Raw genomic sequence first — 20,061 nt, 5'->3', positions numbered from 1 at the left:
CATAATGTGGTAATACTAATGATTCAGGAGTATTTTTAATAATTTTATCATAATTCTGTTCATTAATATTATGATTATTATGAATATTATTATGATTACTATTGCCATTATTATTACTATTATTATTATTATTATTATTATTAATTGACATAAATTGCGACTTTCTATATATATTTTCAAGTTTATCGTTTTTAATTTTATTACTAATATTACTATAAGCTTGTAATCCATATATGTATTTACATTTACTATTTGTTTCTTGAAATAATTGTTCTTGTCTCTTGTTCCTAGTTTCTGGATATAACAATTCAATCATATATTTTTTATGGAATTTAGAAAGTAATAATCTAATTAAATTTAATAATGTTTCTATATCTTTTGTATCTGCTTTACCAGTTGATATTCTATGAATAATAGATGTACACCATTCATATGCACCAGTTGTCTTTTTTTGTATAATTGCCTCATATATATTATTACATATATCTACTATTGATTCCCTAGATTCTGCTGTAAGAATTTCCCAAAAAAATGATTTTTCTTGTGATTTATGTCCCATTTGTCTTGGACTCATTATCACACTTGCACCAATAAGATTATTTATTATATCATTATCAACTTGATTACCATAATTATTAATATATTCTACTTGATCAAAATCATCATCTTGTACTGTATTTAAATTATCAACAATATTATATTTATTTATATATTCACCTACTTTATTTTTTAATTTTCTTTTATTATAATCTTCTAGTTTATTATTTTTAATATTTTCAATTTGATTATTATTTATTTGACACCCAATTAAATTATTTTTATTTCTAGTAATTTTTCCTATTGTAAGATCTTTAACAAATTGAGATGCACTTGAAGATATTGCTATAGTACGAATAGAAGATAAAATATCAATATAATCATTTTGATTCATTGAAAACAATGCAATAACTAATTCATGTTTTAATACCCATAATATACGATTATACCATATCTGATTTTCACTTTCTTTATCATTACTAACATTTATTATATTTCCTGTACCTCTAATATTTGTTAATAATCTTTGTAATAATGTTTTACATAATATTAATGCTTCTTCACGAGATTTTGCTGAGGCTTGATCAAATATTGATTTTTCCATAACTAAAATATCATCATAAGTTACTTTTTTAGGGAAATTTCTCCAATATGGTTTAATATAACTAATTTCCTGATAATTTGATTCATCATCATCACTATCATAATTACTTATTTTTTTATTTTCATTAATATTAAAATTATAACTATTATGAATTTTATTTTTTTCACTATTTTTATTATTATCTATATTATTTTGTATATAAGAATTATTATTTTCCAATCTATTATAATCTCCCATATTAGATAATTCTCCTCTATTTGTTTGTGTATTAGTTTGTCTTGTTATACGGAATAAACCATCTACCATTTGATTTTGAAACTTTTCATCATTTTCAATTTGTCTACCTTGAAGGTTTAAAGGAGGAAACATAAGATCACGGCAACCTGTAATAATTCTACATCTTGTTGATAACATTAACAACTTCACAGTAAATTTATGAGTAGGACCAATATAATAATCTAGTTTTGGAATACAACTTAGTAATATTTTGGCTGCATCATCATATTTACCAGAACGAATTGTTGCTTCACCAATAATATAACGACACATAGATTCTGAATATATTTGTTTAAAATTACTTTTTATAATTGATCTAAGCATTCTTTCACCAATTACTATTGATCTTGCATAATATCCTGAATTTAAAGAACATAATGCCATAAATCTTAAATTTATAATGGTAATCCAGTGTGTTGTTTCACATAAATTCATTCCATTTAATATAACATCTAATAATCTTTGTATTTTAGAAGAATTTTCATAACATTTAGTATAATTTTTATTTATATAATATACCATTGAAAAGCAGAGTTGTAATTGTATTAAAATTAGACAATATTTACTTTCACCATATACTGGAAATGTTAATTTATGTAAATAATTCATATCAACATCTGCTTCCTCTAATTTATTTAATCTTAAATAGCATTGAATTCTTAATATTAAAACTAAAATTTGTGTTCTAGGAATTTCTGGTGCATGTGTTTGAATTAAATCACATATTGTTAAGCATTTTTGAATATTATTATGTTGTAATGTTAAATATCCAATAAAAAGGACAGAATAAAGAATTCCTTCAATATTTTCTCCTGCTAATATTTTAGTAATTGATATATAATATATTGATACAAATGCTTCATTATACCATATGCATTTATTAAAACAATTATATGATTCATCTATTTTACTATCTTCAAAATTTAAAAATGTTGAATATTTACATTTTGGATTACATGGCGTACCATGACCATTTAAACTTGCTCTCATTGGTGCAATATTACCCATTGTTGTTATATTCGCATATATAGGACTAAATAAAGTAATTGATGATGTAAAAATCCTTTTTATATTATCTATTTTATTATTTTTTTCTTCTTCAATACTTTCATTTATTCTGTTATTTCCTAATAGAGCATTATTCCATGGTATAATTTGTAATTTCCATAAATATTGACATAGTATACTTTTGCATATATTAATACTTGTTAAAGTTTTTGGAATTATTATTTTAGATCTTGGATAATAACCACGAATAACTCTCGTTTCATTCCATGCCCATACATCTGTACTATTTGATATATTGTTCTGACTAGATTCAGTTATTTTTGATGGACTTTGATTATTCATTTCTTTATAATCTAAATACTTTAATAATGGTGATACTTTTTGTCTAATTTCATTATTTATTTCTGAATTTGTTTTATTTGAAATATATTCCCCAGATGATTTATCTATTGTTTTAAACTTCAATTTTTGAGTATGGGCCAAAGTATATTTTAGATATTTTACTTGAGGAAAAAGGATATTCATATTTATATTAATTTCACTAAAATCACATAAATCATCAATTTTTAATGGTAAAATCAATACTCCTTTTGAAATAACTGAAGAGCGAAATTGTACACCTAAATGATATTGAATTGAATGAAATAATGGAAGTAATAATACACTAGATTTTTGAATTTTTGACGATGATTTATTTAAATTAAACCTTTTATTTGCGGATGGTATAATTTTTGTATTCCAATATATTGTAGATTGATCTGTATTACATAGAATCTTATTTAAATAATCTACTATAGTAATTTGAATAGTTTCTTCATTTACTAAAGTTTGATCTTTAAAATATCGATGTACTTCTTCTTCCCATAATCTCTTAATTGTCCTTGCAAATATTTCCCTAATTGCACTACTACGTAATGGTTCTATTACATGATCTTGAACTAATTGCCCTAAACCATAGTGTAAATTAATACCAAAATTATGTAAAACCTCAGTTATTTCCCAAGGATCATAAAAATTAGCATATAACTCATTTATTGTTGGTAACAGATTAGATATAAATTTTAGTCTCATTGATTGGCTTGCAGCACAAAGTAATTGATGACGAGATTCCATACTAAAATTTTTAGATGATATATCAAGCTTAGATACATATGACTTATCATTAACTTCATCCATATAATAGCTACTTTTAATATCACCTGTAGCTGTATTAAAAAAAAGTGGCATTGATTGTGTTGAGGGTAATAATGATTCCTTATAGGTAATAAGAAATTCATGCCTTAAACGGGAAAATAGATTAATTTCCTTATTTTCATCTATATATACTGGAAACATTTCTCCACAATTTCTTATAATAAAAAGACCATCTGATCTATGTTGCCAGATATGTGGTTTATATTTTATTCCATATAAAGATGCCAAATCTGATGTTTCCATAGGAAATGGCCAACCTTGTATATTTAATTGTTTCGATATAAAAGTCATTTGATTTGCTAATTCATTATTATAATTCCAAATTCCATCAAATATGGTATTTTTTATATTTGAATTATTTGTTAATCTGGGTACATTGTCATTATTAGATAAATTTAATTTATTAAATTCACTATCAGTATCAAAAATTGAATCATATAAATTTCTATTCTTACAAAATTTTATCATATCTTTTATAATATTTTTTGGTTTAGGATTAAATGGAATTAATGGTTCACAAAATACAGAGTAACCCATATATTTTATTAAGCAACAAGCTGGAAAAGAAAATAATGATTTACTTCCTATTTGTATAAGAACTTCACATAATGCTTTTTTTGCTCTAAATTCATTATTATAAATTCTTTTAGCCATTTCCTTTGTAATACCATCATTTTTACTACCAAATATAATTGTGTAAACAATACTATCAAATATAAACACACGATCATCACTAAATACTGGTTTATATATACTCCATAAATTTGTATCTGAATTTTTATTAACCTCATAAAAACATTTTGAAATTCCATAATTAAAAGAAGGATGACAATGTAGTAAGGCTACTACTCCACTTCTACAAGCAGTATAAAATAATCCTAACTCATGAATAAGTCTTAGATCATAGTCAATAAATTTACTATCAGACATATCAAATACAATATCAGATTTTTTATCTCTATTCCAAACATGTTTTGATGTCCAATTTATGCGATGATACCAATTATTACTTAAACAAGATCTACTTGGAGGTCCTGGGCAAATAATAGATTTTAATGGATGATCATCATCTATATCCCAACTAATAGCAGGTTCCTCTAGTTGATTTGGACCCTTTGGAAGTTCTAAAGAACATTGTGATACTATCTTTACATCACTCTCTCTTGATTTCTTAAGTAATAGTCTTTGTTTCCCAATAAATCTAGATATAGAACGTAATAAATTCAAATTTCTACATGTGATTTCTTTTTCATATGTTTCACAGTTTGTTTTTTCCAAATTTTCTTCAAACCAGAGATCAGGATTTAGTTTAAGAGTCCTTTTCTTTTCTCTGACTTCTTCCTGAGATGTCAACAGGTAAGTTTGTTGTTCAGGTTTCTCAAATACACCAAATTCACTGTTATCTGACGGTAAACTAACTAGAGGTAAATTAATCATCTTATTTTCACCCCAAATACAAAAATAAAACAAAAATAAATAAGCAACTCATGTTTATTAAAATAAGAAGTTTTAACATGTCAGCCACATGCAACAATATGGCGCCAAATTAATGCATGTATTATAGATTATTGGAAAGCTTTTTTATTCTAATTAGTAAATAAAAAAGTAATTGTTATTATTAATCTGTGATTATTTTAGACAAACAAATATACAAATTAAATACAGAATTCTTTATTACAAAGAGTAGAGTGTTCATGAATAATAATTACTACATATTTACTAATTCTATTCTTCAATCTTATACTAAATTAGACTTAAAATGTTAATATAATTTCTTTAGTTATTTGATCTAATTTCTACTAACAAGAACAAATAAAGTTACCTATAAATCTCTCTAACTAATATATACACATAATAGATGATATGGTAATATATAAATATAATTGAAGTACAGGGTTAATATTATTCTAAAGAAAATATATATAATTTATTTATTAAGATATATTAAAGGTAATTACTCTATATTTATATTATAGTTACAAATATTTATTAATGAGATATTTTATCTTAGTAATAATACCGTTATAATAAATATATATTATGTAAGCTTATTATTGATATCCAAATATAAAATATTATTAGAAAATATCTTGATTTATTTTATTTCAATATATATACTTCCATATAAATTCTAATACTATTTTTTATAATATTGAGTCTTAATAAATAAGATTTGGAAAATACAATTGGTACTACAATATTAGAATATATAAGTACAATCACTCTAGAATTTACAGTAGAAAATTCTAATAGTACATATTAATATATATACTAAAATTTGATAATATCTAAAGTAATATATTTTTAAGATTGTAAAATTAAAGGTATTATTGGTAATACTTAGGGATATATTTAACTATTAGTATTAAGAGTCTATATATATAAATATTAAAGAACAAAAGCATAAATTTCAGTATTTCATAAATTTTACTAACTGTTTCCTTAGTTAATAAATTTGAGTATATATAATTACAGAATACTTAATGTTATAAAATGAACTGCATCTCATTTTATTAAAGTTGCACCCCACATATGTTGGCGGGTTGTCTTGAATAGTATACCTTTATGCATGCAAAATACAAAATAAGAAATTAGAACTAATTAAAAATACCTATAGTTAATTAGCTATATAGCTAATTAAAACAATGGCTGGGAATATTAGGAGAACTGTAAAGTATATATATGATGGATCCGATTTAAATGAAGATATTTTGGCAATGCAACTTACACCATATAGTGAGGAAGAATTTTTACTTTACAAGGACAAGTTAGACAAAGCTATAAATGATCTAGTAGATTTAATTGACAAACAAATAGATAATACTGGAAAATTGGGATTTAAAGAATCCTTGAATAATATGAAATTATTAAATAGCTCCTTATCACAAGAAAGTCAGGCTTCCAATTCCTCTACAAATATTTACAATAGATATTATAAGGTATATACAGGATTAATGAAATTGGGTATATTAAAGAATGAAATAATAAGATGTTTTGTAAAATGGAAGAATGATTATTATTATACTCAGTGGGATGAACTTAAAAATCCTCCTCAAGAGCTATTGTCATTATGGTTGGAATTTAAAAATATTATTTCAGAATTAGTAGATACTTGTGATAAAATAAGTAAACAACCTCAACCAAGATTATCAGTAGCTCCTAGTCAAGATAAATGTACTAATAGTTTAGATGATCCCGATAATAACATAGAAAAAATGGAGCAGATAGATTTAGGGAGTAGTGAAACAGTTACACAAATTACAAGTATCAAAAAAGAATATGAGAACAAAAGTGAAAATAGTAAGTTAAATGAGCTAAATAATAAAGAAGATATTTCAAAATTAGGAGAAACTAATAAAAATAACAGGAGAGTCAAGGTACTATTTAATGGTTCAACAAGTTTATGGGGTCCAAAAGAGGTACCCAAGAATCAAAAACATTATATTAGTGGAATGGCTAAAATGAAGTCAGTTAAAAAGAGATTATATAGTAGTAATGGTCGTTTAAAAATATTGCAAAATAAAAACATTTCAGATAAAATAAGAGGTGTAGATAATTGTAATGTAAATGAAATAACATCTCTTGATACAAACAACACTGAAATTGTGAGGAATTTAAGAAATTGGGAGAGAATTGAGGAAAAGAAGATTGAAAATAAAAGAAAAGTATTTTTATATGATGATATAGCAAGTAAAAAATTAATTAAACATGAAAAGGATTTTAAAAAGGATGTAAATTGGATTACTTTTTCTAGTAACTTCTCTAAGGGATGTAGGGAATTTGCAAATTTAAATAGAGACGAAGAAATTAATATTGTAATTAATGAACAGCTAATGAACCAAATACTAGGTAATATTGAATCAATTAATAATAAAGTACAGCAACCCTCTCATGAATACAATAATATGATAGATTTTTGTTTATTAGATAATTCAGATATTGATAAACTGGAGTTAATTAAAAGTCAATTTAGTGACTCATTGAAACAGCATTTTGGATACCAAGAATTTAGAGAGGGCCAATTAGAAGCTATAATGTCTATATTATGTCCAAATATATTAAATATTAGTCAGAATAGAAATAAAGCTTTAAATTGTAGAAGTATTCTTATATTACCTACAGGGTATGGAAAAAGTTTATGCTATCAATATTTATCCTTACATTTAAGTTATTGGTACTCAGAAATAACACTAGTAATTACACCATTAATATCGTTAATGCATGATCAATTAAAAAATCTACCCAATTGTCTTAGAGGTGCAATATGGAATTCTAATGTCCATATTGATGATAAGAAGATAATTACAAAATTAATCAAATCAAGAAAGTTGGATATATTGTTTATTACGCCGGAAAGTTTACATTCTAAATTACTTGTTGATTCACTGATTATAGGAGATTGTAATAATGATAAGAGTAATAATTCAATAGGTATGGTATGTATAGATGAGGCCCATTGCATAAGTGAATGGGGTCATTCATTTAGACCTAGTTATATTTCATCTATGAAGATAGTAATAAATGAACTTAAAATAAAGAAAATATTAGCAATAACAGCTACAGCTCCAAAAAACATTCTTTCTGAATTAAAAAATTTACTAAATATTTCTGAAGTTATACAACCTCATAAAAATAATTCTATCCAAAGAAAAAATCTTTTATGTAAATTCATATATTTAGATTTATTAAAAGCTAGAAAACCTCTAGTAATAGATAATAACAAGGTACCTAAGCAGTATAATAAATATTCAATACTTTGGGATTACCTGAAATATACAATTAATCAACCTTTTGAAAACAATAAATTAGCGAAAGTAGAGAGTAAAGAACAAAAGAAAAATTCTAAAGGTGAAGTTTGGTCAAAATACAAAAATATTCTAATATATGTATGGCAAAAGAATAATTTAGAAGCTATCACAAATTATATGAAAAATAAGGGTTTAAATGTTTTATATTATCATGGTGCTCTGAGTAATAATGAACGTGAGATAGTACAGAACTCGTTTATGGAAAATAAGGTTAATATATTTGTTGCCACTACATCATTTGGAATGGGTATAGATAAAAAAGACATCGATGCAGTTGTACATTGGGATATGCCGAACTCTTTGGAGCAATATATTCAAGAAACTGGTCGTTGTGCTAGAGACAACAATAGGACTGGGACTTGTTTACTCTTTTTGTGTGATGATGATTATAAATCTAAACGTCAAATAATTAGCTCTAATTTGATTGATAAGGTCTCTTTAAGAAGTTTGGTACACATAATACTAGGAGATGAATATTTTAATGAGACATATAATGATAGTATTATGGAATTAAATAATAATCCAGTTAATAAAGGTTTTCAATACAAAGTTTACCCTTTACAATTATTCAGAAATATTGCTAATATTAGGAATAATGAAGATATTGAGATGATTATGTATTATATAAAAATGAAGATGGATAATTGGCTACATAAAACTAAAAATATATATAAAGACTTAAATATAGTGAATTTGAACTATTATATTCGTGGTAGTATAAATTTGAAGTTACGTTGCTTTAATAAATCATTTCAAGAATTAAAAAAAAAGAATGATTTTCTAGATAAAATAAGTTACAAATGTACTGAAATCTCCGGAGTAATAACTTTAAATATACTCGAGATTTCTCAAAATACAGGACTATCAATAGAATATATTGAAAATGAAATTGAATCATTACGCACAACACTTCAAATTTCAATGGAAAAGCCTACTGACAAACCATGTGTAGTTTTATGCATTTCATATAATGAAATGAATGGTGCTGCATCTAATAATATGGATAGTGGAGGGACAAAGCAAAACATCAAGGTTGATGATCAGGATAGAGCTTCAGTAGAATTAGAACAAAGAACTGAAATACATAGAAATGAAATGGGGGATTTGGAATTAGATAATAAATATATAAAGCCTGGATTTTTATTAAAAATAGATCAACTATCTATAGATTACATTGTTGAGCAGATATTTAGTGAAATTAAGGAAAAAAAACTGAATGAAATAAGAAAACTTGATATTGCATACCTAACATTTCAAAAGTCCTGTGAGAATAATTCTTTACTTGGTGATATTTTGGATTTGTACTTTCATGATGACAAAATAGGCTTTTATAAAGTATTATTTGGAGAAAATAAGGAGAAAGTAGATAAGTATAACAACAAAACTTTTAACTCTATAAATACTTTAGATAAAAGTTTCATAATTCGAAATATAACGCGAAATATTGACTTTACAAATGATGAATGGCAAAATTTAATAAATGACATGTGGTTGTATAAATGGAATGAAGAAATGAAAGACATAGTTTTAAAAGATGGGGCTGACTTTGTAAATAAAATCTTTAAAGATGCTAGAGAAAAAACCCATGCATCTATTAAGTCAACAGTAAATTTCACTTTAGATACTTATTTGAAAGATTTTATTCCTATTCAATGGGAGACATATAGGCAAGTAGAGAATTTGATAGAAGATGTTATGGAACGAAGTACAAAAGATTCTGTAAATAAAGATTGTGAAGCAATAAAAGAAGGGAAATTACTTAATAGGGTACCTTTTACTAAATTGTACAATTTAGGTTCAATCATTGACCAAGTAAATTTCGTCTTTCCAAGTGACTTGGCAAGAATTTTTGTTGGAGCTTCTACATACAAGTTTGGATACACAAATAATTCAAACTATCAAGGGAATTCAATAGCTATTCGTAGAAAAAGAGTGATAAATAGACTAAGTGATATTACCAATACAAAAATTTGGGGAATTTATAAGCATATTCCATACAGTGAAATTCTGGAAATATGTACAGATACATTTAAAGAAAGAACTGTGAACAAATTAATATCAAATTAGATTGTATAAAGTGAAAATTCCAAGAGTTTAAAGGTGTGACTTTTTAAAAAAAACATTAAATTTAATTTGTCATAGATAAAGTTTGCAATACCTCAGTTACTTCTTCAACAGAGTGAACATAATAATGAGCAACAGATGGATGTTTGCCAACAACTACAGTAAAAATCGAAGATATAGAATTAAGGTCTTCGTCAAATGAAGATAATAAATCACCACATATATTTATATTTGGAAGCAATGTTGAAACTTGGTAGTTAGAGTTTGTGCAGGAATGAAGAGGGTTATTACTATTAGATACACAATTTCCAGCATTATTTGTACTGTATAACTGATTAATAGTGAAAAACATATCTTCATCAGATCTATCATCACCTATACATAAAATAAAGTCAACAAATTTATCGTCATAAATATTCTCGATTTTCTTTAATATTAGTTGTACAGCCATACCCTTGTTTATTCCACTAAGTCTAACCTCAACATAATCACTACCAGAAATCACATCTACTGGGTAATTGAACATCAATTCAGTTAAGTAATTAGATAATTCTTTAGCTTGCCAAGATCCAAAATCTAAGTCGCAATATTTGTATTGAAAAACCAAAGCAGTACCTTTATTTTCAATATAAGCTCCCTGTGTACGTAAAACATATTGTTCCATTAACTCGTAAGCAATATTTTTCCATTCCATAATATTATCAAGAGATTTAAGTGATGAAGATAGAAATGTAGGATTAGAATTATAATTTGAAACATCAGTTAAAGTTTTAATATCTCTAAGTGTATCCAAGGACACATTAGGAGAATTTGAAGGTGTTTTATTTGCATCTTGTATTTTAAGATTAAAATCAGATTTAGGTTGAGCACCACTATTCAATCCATTATTTGAGTGTAGTCTATTAACAAATAGAGATCCACCAATCTTCCCATTTACATTAACTGTACTCGAGCAAATTGAAGTAGATATATCGAGTTGTTTCCAAACATTTGGCTCTTCAGTTTCAATAATTGGTGGTAATTTGAAGTAGTATCCATGTTCAGCACATAAACCCAAATTTTCAATATCACCAAACCATTCATCTAGCATATCACGTTCTCTTCCAGAAATGATTATTACAATGTTATTTGGAGAGCTGCACAGTTTACGCAGTGATTCTTTAATATATTCGGGTGGATTGCAAGAAATATCATTAGAATATAAATCTCCTAATTCATTTTCATAAGCTTCAAGCTCTTCTAAGCAACTCTCTTTATATTGATTAACTGAATTGTTGGCCATTTTCAGTTTATTTTCAGCTAAATTTACTGATTTGGAAATTTCATGATATTCATTCCGAGTACTTCTAATATTTTCAAGTGTACCATTTCTTTTGGGAATGCACTTTGGTTCGAAATTACATTTGCTTATAATATTTAAAATATCATTGTCACTTTTTTCACTATCCAAATTCATATTTGATTTATAATTTCTTTTATAACTCGATTGCAAGCTATAATGTCTATTAATTCCCTGCCTCTCTCCAAGTATAGAACGATAGTCTTGTGTTAAAGTTCCTTCATTATCAAGTAAGAAAAGACGTAAACCACTTTTATTTGAGTTTCTATTTGAATCTATTCCAATAAGTGGTCTCTTATATTTCTGAATTAATAGATTTAGATTTAAATGACGAAAGTTCATGCCCATACTTATTCCTCTTAGTGATGGACCCAAGCCACAGGTTGTGTAATACAGCATTTCCTTCTTTTTTTTTTTAGTATACATTCCTAAATCCATTATAAACTCTTTTGCCCATGTCACAGTACTATGAGAAAGTAAGTAGGCTCTATCCATTTTCCAGTGATACTTCTCTTGCTGAGAAGAACAACGATTTAATGAGACAGCCTTATCTAATGTCTCCATAACATTCATCACATTCCAAGGATTGATTCTATATGGACTTGATAATGTTTTAGAACATCCCGTAAATTCTGATATAATTAATGATGGTATTGTATGATATCCATATTGTTCATTATAAAAAGACTTTTTTTGAGTTTTATCCAATCTTTTTTTGGTATCTCTTAAATCTTCATTATCACTTGTATCGTAGTGTTCAGAAGAGCTTGATGAAGATGCGAATGGAGATATAGAATTTGATACTGATGAAAGTTTAAAAGATGGATCCTTGCATGCAATATATTCAAAAGGATTGACATTTAAACCATCTCTTACACTTGTATCAAATAAACAGTCAGCTGCTAGAAATAATGCATATTTTTCTTCATGTGAAATTGAGCCAAATTTTAGCTCTATGACTAATCTTGACGAACATATTGAAGCTTTTTCATATTGAAACTTAGTAGAGCTACTTTCTGAAAGTTGATATAGAGATTCTCGAGATAAAGATGGACTAGATGTTTGGGTATGTTCTGAAAAACTTTGTGAATGTTTAGAATTTATTTCATTTACTAAAGTAAAAAGCTCTTGAATAAGTTTTTCACGTTTCTCAGCAGTTAAAGTTGAAGTAGGAAATATATATTGAATCAGAACAACTGGTTGTTTATGTTTCAAATATGGGTAATTCTGAAGAAAGTTATCAAATGCTTTGAGTTTTAGATGTAAACCACTTAATTGATCTAGTCTATCAATAGACCCAAATATATAATGACCATGATATCTTTCACGTATTGTTAATGCTTGTTTTCTAATTTCGACATTTGAGTAAATCATCTGTAGAATATCATCACATTGAATATGAACATGGCCTATTCTAACCAGAGTTTCCTGTTTACTTGAGAGAGAATCATTTCCTAAACTTTGAATAACTCCACTTGAACAGTTGTTATCAATTCCAATTAAACCCCCAGGCTTAAAATAATGGTCAATTCCTAAAAGTCTCTTACATGAAGATAAAAATTGCTTGGCATAAGGAAAAAAGTGGAATCCTATTAGATCAGCCCACAACATACTTCGAAGTAACTCCTCTCTAACTGGTAAGCAGCGGAATATTTCATAAGACGGAAAGGGAATATGTAGAAATAATCCAATATTAATTCCTTTGACCTTTCTAGCTAAATATTGACTAAGTAAAAGTAAATGGTAGTCATTTACCCAAACCATATCCATATGGTCTGGTGAAACAATAGGAGTAATAATAGAAGACCATAACATATTAATCTGATGATACACTCGCCACTGGTCGTGATCAAATGGTGTCATATATAATTCTTCTGTATTCAACACATTATGAAATAAGGACCATAAATACATGTGACAGAATTCGTTAAAGATCTCAAATTCCTGGATTGGAGGGAAAACAGGAATGCAATCAATTGTTTCTAGTAATGCTGTAATTTCTTGTTTCTCCTCTTCATTTGTTGGATGTATCCCCGGCCATCCTATAAATCTCACTGAAGATGCTAATTCACGACGATGTCTATGTAATGTTCTCATTAAAGATAGCTGAGATGTTTCCAAAGCAAATCTTGGTTCAGTTTCAGTTAAAGATTCTTTTAAACGCACCACTTTTACTGGGAGTTCTAAAGCTGCAATAATTAATGTATACTGGGATGTTTCACATGATTTAAGCCATTCATTCTGTTGTGTTATCAACTGACTTAGAATACCATTGCTATTACGATTCACTTTATATTTGCTATTATTTGAATTGACCATACTTTCCTATTATATTATTGTATATAGTGTGAGATCCGCTAATAGATATCACTACAAATTTATTCTGTGATTAGTTCATCCCAGCACGTTACAACAGATTTTTATATCTACCTTTCAGTATGAAACAGATACTTTATTTTCTTAGGAAATGATACAAAGGATATCACTCATATAGTTCGATACCTGGCGCCTATCACTGGAGACAGGATATTGTTTGCACACATGGCACACAAATATTTTTATTTGATTCATGTTCCATAAGAGATTAAGAGAGTATCACAAAATAAGCAGTATTCAACATGGCAATAATATAAAACAAGGCAATAATACTGATTTAGAACATGAAAGAGTTCTTGATTCCACTATCTCTAATAACTGGACCTATTCACCAAGCTATAGTGCCTCAGTAGAAAAAATTGACACATCCTCATCTTATGTAAAAAGCCTACAAACTTTGAAATCACCTAAAGACTTATCTCTAGAGGATATTTTATCAGATTATGTAGAAATATATCCTAAAAAACTTAGGAATTCCCAAAACTCTTCACCATTTCGTAAATATATAGGTACTAAATCACCTATTAATAGCAATAAAGAACTACCTGAATTTCCTAAATCTCCAAATACATATAAAAATAATAAATTAAGCTACAAGTATTATGATACTTTGGGAATTTCTCAGGGATCAACAATTGAGCAAATAAAAAGAGCTTATAGAAACAAAGCTACAAAACTCCACCCAGATAAGAACCGTCATAATTTAAGTTATGGAGATAATACAGTTGCTACAACAGCATTTCAAGAATTGCAAGAAGCTTATGAGCTATTAAGTAATCAAACTAAAAAAGCTATTTATGATGAATATGGTGATGATGCTCTTAAATTTGGTCTATTTAATCATTTGAGAGATGTATTACCTTCAAAGGAAGAAATACAACTTAAAAATACTTTTTTTAATACTAATAATGTTCCTTGGAGTTTATATTGGATGGACATTATAGAATCTTTATTTATTAATCCACTTACACAAAGACAAGGTGCTGAACTACATTCACTCAATGCTCTAGGTATATCCATGAACTTATATGAAGAGTTATTAAAAGTAACCTTTAAATATATCAGAAAGTCAGAAGATATCCCAAGAAAATATTTTGAAAGTCCCTTAATATTTCCACAAAGTCCGGATCTTTATAAAAGAAAGTTTAAAATAGTTCCAAGCATTTTTTCCAGATTAAATGAAAACTTGGAATCAGTACCTGTGGAATATTCAAACTTTAATTATATTCAAATATTTAGAAAGCCAAATGACTTATTAATAAATTCAAATAAAAATATTGAATCAGAGTATGAAAGTATTTTTAATTTAAACAAACAAAATATTGGATCGATATTTGGGTTTATTTCAACTAACTCAGAAAGTGCTTGGAAGGAGCTTATTATAAGCTCAAAAAGACAATATAAAGTAAACTCTACTATCTCGCAAACTAACTCATTAAAACGTCAACTGCAAAAAATTATTTCAAAATACAATTGGATCATAGTCTTGTTCGTCCCAGAATCCTTCTTACCCTTTTCAGATAGTGAACTCCTACTCCAGTTACAAAATGATACATTTAAAAGGCAGAAAAACAGATTCCAAGATATTTCAAATAAAAGTGACTTTACAAAGGAAATTGAAAGTCTAAATATAGATGAATTATTAGTATTCCCAGTTCCATTATATAAACCAAAAGTTAGCGACACGAATAACCAACCACAAATTATAATAAGACCTTATTCATATCATATATATTCAATAATACAACAAATATTATTAATAAGCAATGATGAAACTCATTTTATTCCAATTGAAATAGAGTCTACTGATTAATTGATTAATAGGAGTAGATAATACCATAATATCGACTATTAGATGTAAAATTAGATTCTATCCAACTCTTACCTAGTACAGTTAATATTACTAATTATTCACCTAGTATTATTTTAAATAATGCTATATTATTTGCTGTCTTTGTTTTTTTCTTGAATAATATCCATTACTAAATCCCTTAATATTTCAGCTAACATCAAGTTAATACCATTTGATCCAAATAAGAGTCTTCTAATGCTTGTAATTTTAATCAGCATATTATAAATTTCTATATCAGATTTATTATTTATAATATGTACAATTTCATTTGCTAAATCTCTAGCAATATTCTTAGAGCTGTGAAATTTTGATATATTTATTTCAATAACAAAATCTGGCCAATAAAATATCCTAGAATAAGGTAAAATATTATTCAATCCATATTCAGTTAATAAAATAGGAATACATCCATATCTTATGCTGTCCCAAAATGAATTTAAAGAAATATCTTCATTGATACTAGTCCTTATTGGATCTAAAACAAGACAAAAAATTGCATTTTTAAGTATAGAAGAAGGCATTAAATATTTGTTTATATCTGTGGAAATATCTGAATGAACTTCAATTTTATTATACATTTCAGAATCTTGTATAATTATCCAATTATTCTTTTTGTTTATAGTCTTTAAAATTTTCATATTCCTTATTATATCAACCATTAAAGTTTCTTTAAGTTTTACTGAGTTTATAATATCCTTAATACCTAAGTTAAATAAGAATTTCTGTTTTATTATCAACTCATTATAAAGGCAGTCAAAATTCGCCAATAACTCAATAGATCTTTGTGTTGGGTCTGATAGATCTAAGTGGTCAACATCCAAAATTGATAAATAATTACTATGAGTTTCTATTTTTCCATCTGATCTCATTATATCAGGTGTACAATCAATTTTTTCCATTATAGGAGGTAATATATATGTTGATGTTTCATCGTTTAATGGACCTGATGGCTTAATTAATATCTCATTTTCTCTTAAATTAAGTAGATTTCTTGCAGAGTTTCCAAATATATTATTCTCAATCATTATATATAATATTAGTGGCCTTTTTGTTAAACCAAATTCAGTCCTTGAATTAGTGAAACTTTTGCTAATACTTTCAATTTTGTTTCTCACTAGTTCTATCTGTTTTTTCAAATTACTCAAGCTGTCTCCTTTAAGTGAGGTAATAATAATATCTGAATCTTGAATATTTAAATTAATATTTATTCTTGTGTCCAGTAATTTCTTAAAACATTTTAGATAATTGTCTGTATCTATTATGTATACAGTAACAGTAGAGAGTATGAAGGGGAGTAATTCATTATATAGTATATTTAAATCATCTTCTATATTTTCCGATATTTTATCCCTAAAATTATCTGATATTATTCTATTCAATAAATTTCTTATATTAACCAAATAATTGCTATTTTCTTCGACCTCTCTAGGTTTTATTGTCTCTTCATATAACTCCTGATCTGAATCTTGAAGTTTAACTGGTAATTTTGGACCTCTCTTAGTTGCAACAGGATTCCATCCTTGCAATAGTTTATTTGAATCAGAGTTATCTTCCATTAATATACGTGGTTGTTTATTCCCTACATCTAAATCTTGGGACATTTCTTCTGTTACTAATATTTCTTGAGATTTGTTTTGTACCCAATAAGAAACTGAATTTTGAAAGATGCGAACTAAGCTAAAGTAAACAACTAGAACTCCAATAGCTGTAAGAGTTATAATTAACATAATTCTTAAATTCTTATTTTTAGCTATCATTTTGCCAAACTCAGTACATATATTATGTGTGTACCGTGTGTACATACAGTGGCGTGGTATTAAGGCAAGTAAGGAGATAAGTTGTAAAATAGTTATTAAACATCACAATCTTGCAATATAACTATGAGTTATAAAATATATTTGTTATTAATACTTATGACATAAGGAGAAATCTTTAATTTAGTCCCAATTTTGAAATATTTGAAAAATAAATAGAACTAAAACTAAAAATAAGAGGGTGGAAACTAACTATTGTATTAAATTAGTAACTATAAATACTTGTAATACTTTGTCATTGCTCATTTAAATTTAAATTCTTGCAATATAATATATTATAAGATTCAATAATACCCTTTGCAAACGTGTATAAGCGTCTCAATCTAAATTTTTGAATTGATTGTCGATGATCTTCATCTATTTTTGTAAGTTCATCATTTATACCATTCATATCTATAATATACTGTGACCACTGACTTATAGAACTTAAAAAATCCACTTGAGTGTTTTCTGTTAAATCATCTTCATGAATTAAATAACATCCTGTACACTCTGAAATTGTTTGATAGAGTTCTTCCAGTTTATCAAGATCGCAATTTACAAGATTATCTGGAGAATTTGCACCCTTGATAATATTTTTGACTTGTTTTACTTGATCTAAAGTAACCATAGTAACAGACTTTGAATTTTTAACCTGTAGATTCTCCACATCTTTTATCACACTGCTTACCAGAGTAGAAGCCAACTTAATAATTGGATGTTGCTTATATTGCAATTTAAAATTAGGATCTTGACTTCCTTCAAGAACAGTTATTGCATAATCGGTACATTCATCTATTAAAGAATTTTCATTAGCTTTACAAAAGTCAGGGTTCAGATTTTGAAAAATCTTTGCCAATAGATTTTGATTTATTTGTTCAAGTTTCTCTTGATACCTACTTTTTTCTAAATCTGCCAACAACCTTAGATGTCTTAAATACTTCATAGTAAGTTTATTATGAGCTTTAATTAACATGGATTTTCTATATTGAATTAACGATTCTATTATTATAGGTTTTAAATTTTCAAGAACTTCTAAGCACTCAAACTCCTTACTATACACTTGTATTTGATCAAAAAGTGCATTTTTTTCCCAGTTTATAATGTCATCAATTTTCTCTTTAAGTTCCTTTTTTTTATTTCTATACTTAGGAATTAAATAATTACGTTGTAAGTACAAACTTGTTAAATATATAACACTAAAGAAAGGAAGTGTCTTGCTAAAAAAGAAATAATTAGACATTATACCATTTTGTAAAGCACTCCATAAAAAAGAAAAAGTAAATCCGAATCCTAATATCCAATTAAGAAGTTTTGGGGATTTTCTCAATGTAGCTACTAGTGGAGCTTCTCCATTAAGCTTTTTCTTTTTAATACGATAGTAAAGGCAGAATTTAAAGAAAACTTCTTCGTGATCATTGAATAAAATAGCTAATTCTGGGTAGTGGAACTTGTAATCATCACAATAGCTCGTTTTAAAAACTTGAATTTCTTCTTCAGAATATCCATTTTTCCATAAAAGTTCTAGTAGCTCTGACTTAGTTATATAAACATCTCTTTCAACACATATTGATTCGCCATCAATGCATCTATTACGAATAAAACCCTCCAAATCTTCTTGACGATTTTCTAATTTCGTAATTTGTTGTAATAACGTAAGGGTTGTCTTAATATTTTTGGTATACTTTACTAGATCTGACGATGTCATATTATCTGCTTCCAAATGAAGATCTTCGTATTTTATATATTCTGGTGTAGTTTGTATATTTATATCATCAGTTACCTCTTTTCTAAACTCAGTGTTATACTTAATTGACTTGTTAAATTTGGTCCAAGATGACGCAAATTTTGTATATTTGATATATCTTTGCAGTGGGTAATTATAAGATAGTGGTATAATTTCATAAAGTAATCTATAATTTCTGGTTAAAACTTTCATTATACCTTAATCAAGTGAAGTTTTATTATTATTGTATATTATTAAGAGCTTCACCTTTAATTCCTATCTCTTGCAATTGTATAACTAATATTGCTTTAGAAATTTACTTCAATCTACAACCGTTATATGAGGATATCCATATATTTGTGTTTCACCAGACTTTATTAAAACAAGAAACTTACAAGCATTATAAGACACTTGTATATATAAAATATCTATTTCACATAAATACAAAAAAAACCATTAAATATAGAGTTAAAGGAATTCTTTA

The 20,061-nt window shown here is 26.7% G+C and overlaps 6 protein-coding genes across 6 annotated transcripts; 2 read left to right on the top strand and 4 right to left on the bottom strand.

Moving 5' to 3' along the window:
• Nucleotides 1-16: 16 nt before the first annotated feature.
• On the bottom strand, nt 17-5,056 carry cand_009700 (uncharacterized protein; the record flags this gene model as incomplete). The annotated part of the gene is made up of 1 exon (XM_067211210.1): nt 17-5,056. A coding segment is annotated over one exon (5,040 nt), but the record flags the coding sequence as incomplete, so codon positions are not given.
• Nucleotides 5,057-6,264: 1,208 nt separating this feature from the next.
• On the top strand, nt 6,265-10,494 carry cand_009690 (ATP-dependent DNA family protein; the record flags this gene model as incomplete). The annotated part of the gene is made up of 1 exon (XM_067211209.1): nt 6,265-10,494. The coding sequence occupies one exon, from the start codon at nt 6,265-6,267 to the stop codon at nt 10,492-10,494; it is 4,230 nt and encodes a 1,409-aa protein (XP_067069230.1).
• Nucleotides 10,495-10,555: 61 nt separating this feature from the next.
• Nucleotides 10,556-14,149, bottom strand: cand_009680 (trehalose-6-phosphate synthase domain-containing protein; the record flags this gene model as incomplete). The annotated part of the gene is made up of 1 exon (XM_067211208.1): nt 10,556-14,149. One exon carries the CDS (start codon nt 14,147-14,149, stop codon nt 10,556-10,558), a length of 3,594 nt encoding a protein of 1,197 aa, XP_067069229.1.
• Nucleotides 14,150-14,399: 250 nt separating this feature from the next.
• On the top strand, nt 14,400-16,019 carry cand_009670 (uncharacterized protein; the record flags this gene model as incomplete). The annotated part of the gene is made up of 1 exon (XM_067211207.1): nt 14,400-16,019. One exon carries the CDS (start codon nt 14,400-14,402, stop codon nt 16,017-16,019), a length of 1,620 nt encoding a protein of 539 aa, XP_067069228.1.
• Nucleotides 16,020-16,147: 128 nt separating this feature from the next.
• Nucleotides 16,148-17,785, bottom strand: cand_009660 (uncharacterized protein; the record flags this gene model as incomplete). Its single annotated transcript, XM_067211206.1, has 1 exon — nt 16,148-17,785. One exon carries the CDS (start codon nt 17,783-17,785, stop codon nt 16,148-16,150), a length of 1,638 nt encoding a protein of 545 aa, XP_067069227.1.
• Nucleotides 17,786-18,107: 322 nt separating this feature from the next.
• Nucleotides 18,108-19,790, bottom strand: cand_009650 (uncharacterized protein; the record flags this gene model as incomplete). Its single annotated transcript, XM_067211205.1, has 1 exon — nt 18,108-19,790. The coding sequence occupies one exon, from the start codon at nt 19,788-19,790 to the stop codon at nt 18,108-18,110; it is 1,683 nt and encodes a 560-aa protein (XP_067069226.1).
• Nucleotides 19,791-20,061: the final 271 nt, after the last annotated feature.

This window comes from Cryptosporidium andersoni (assembly GCF_001865355.1).
Source record: "Cryptosporidium andersoni isolate 30847 chromosome Unknown contig_36, whole genome shotgun sequence".
NCBI classification, from domain to species: domain Eukaryota; phylum Apicomplexa; class Conoidasida; order Eucoccidiorida; family Cryptosporidiidae; genus Cryptosporidium; species Cryptosporidium andersoni.
Note: the sequence above shows the minus strand (reverse complement) of the source record. Positions and strands in the feature narration are given on the sequence as shown.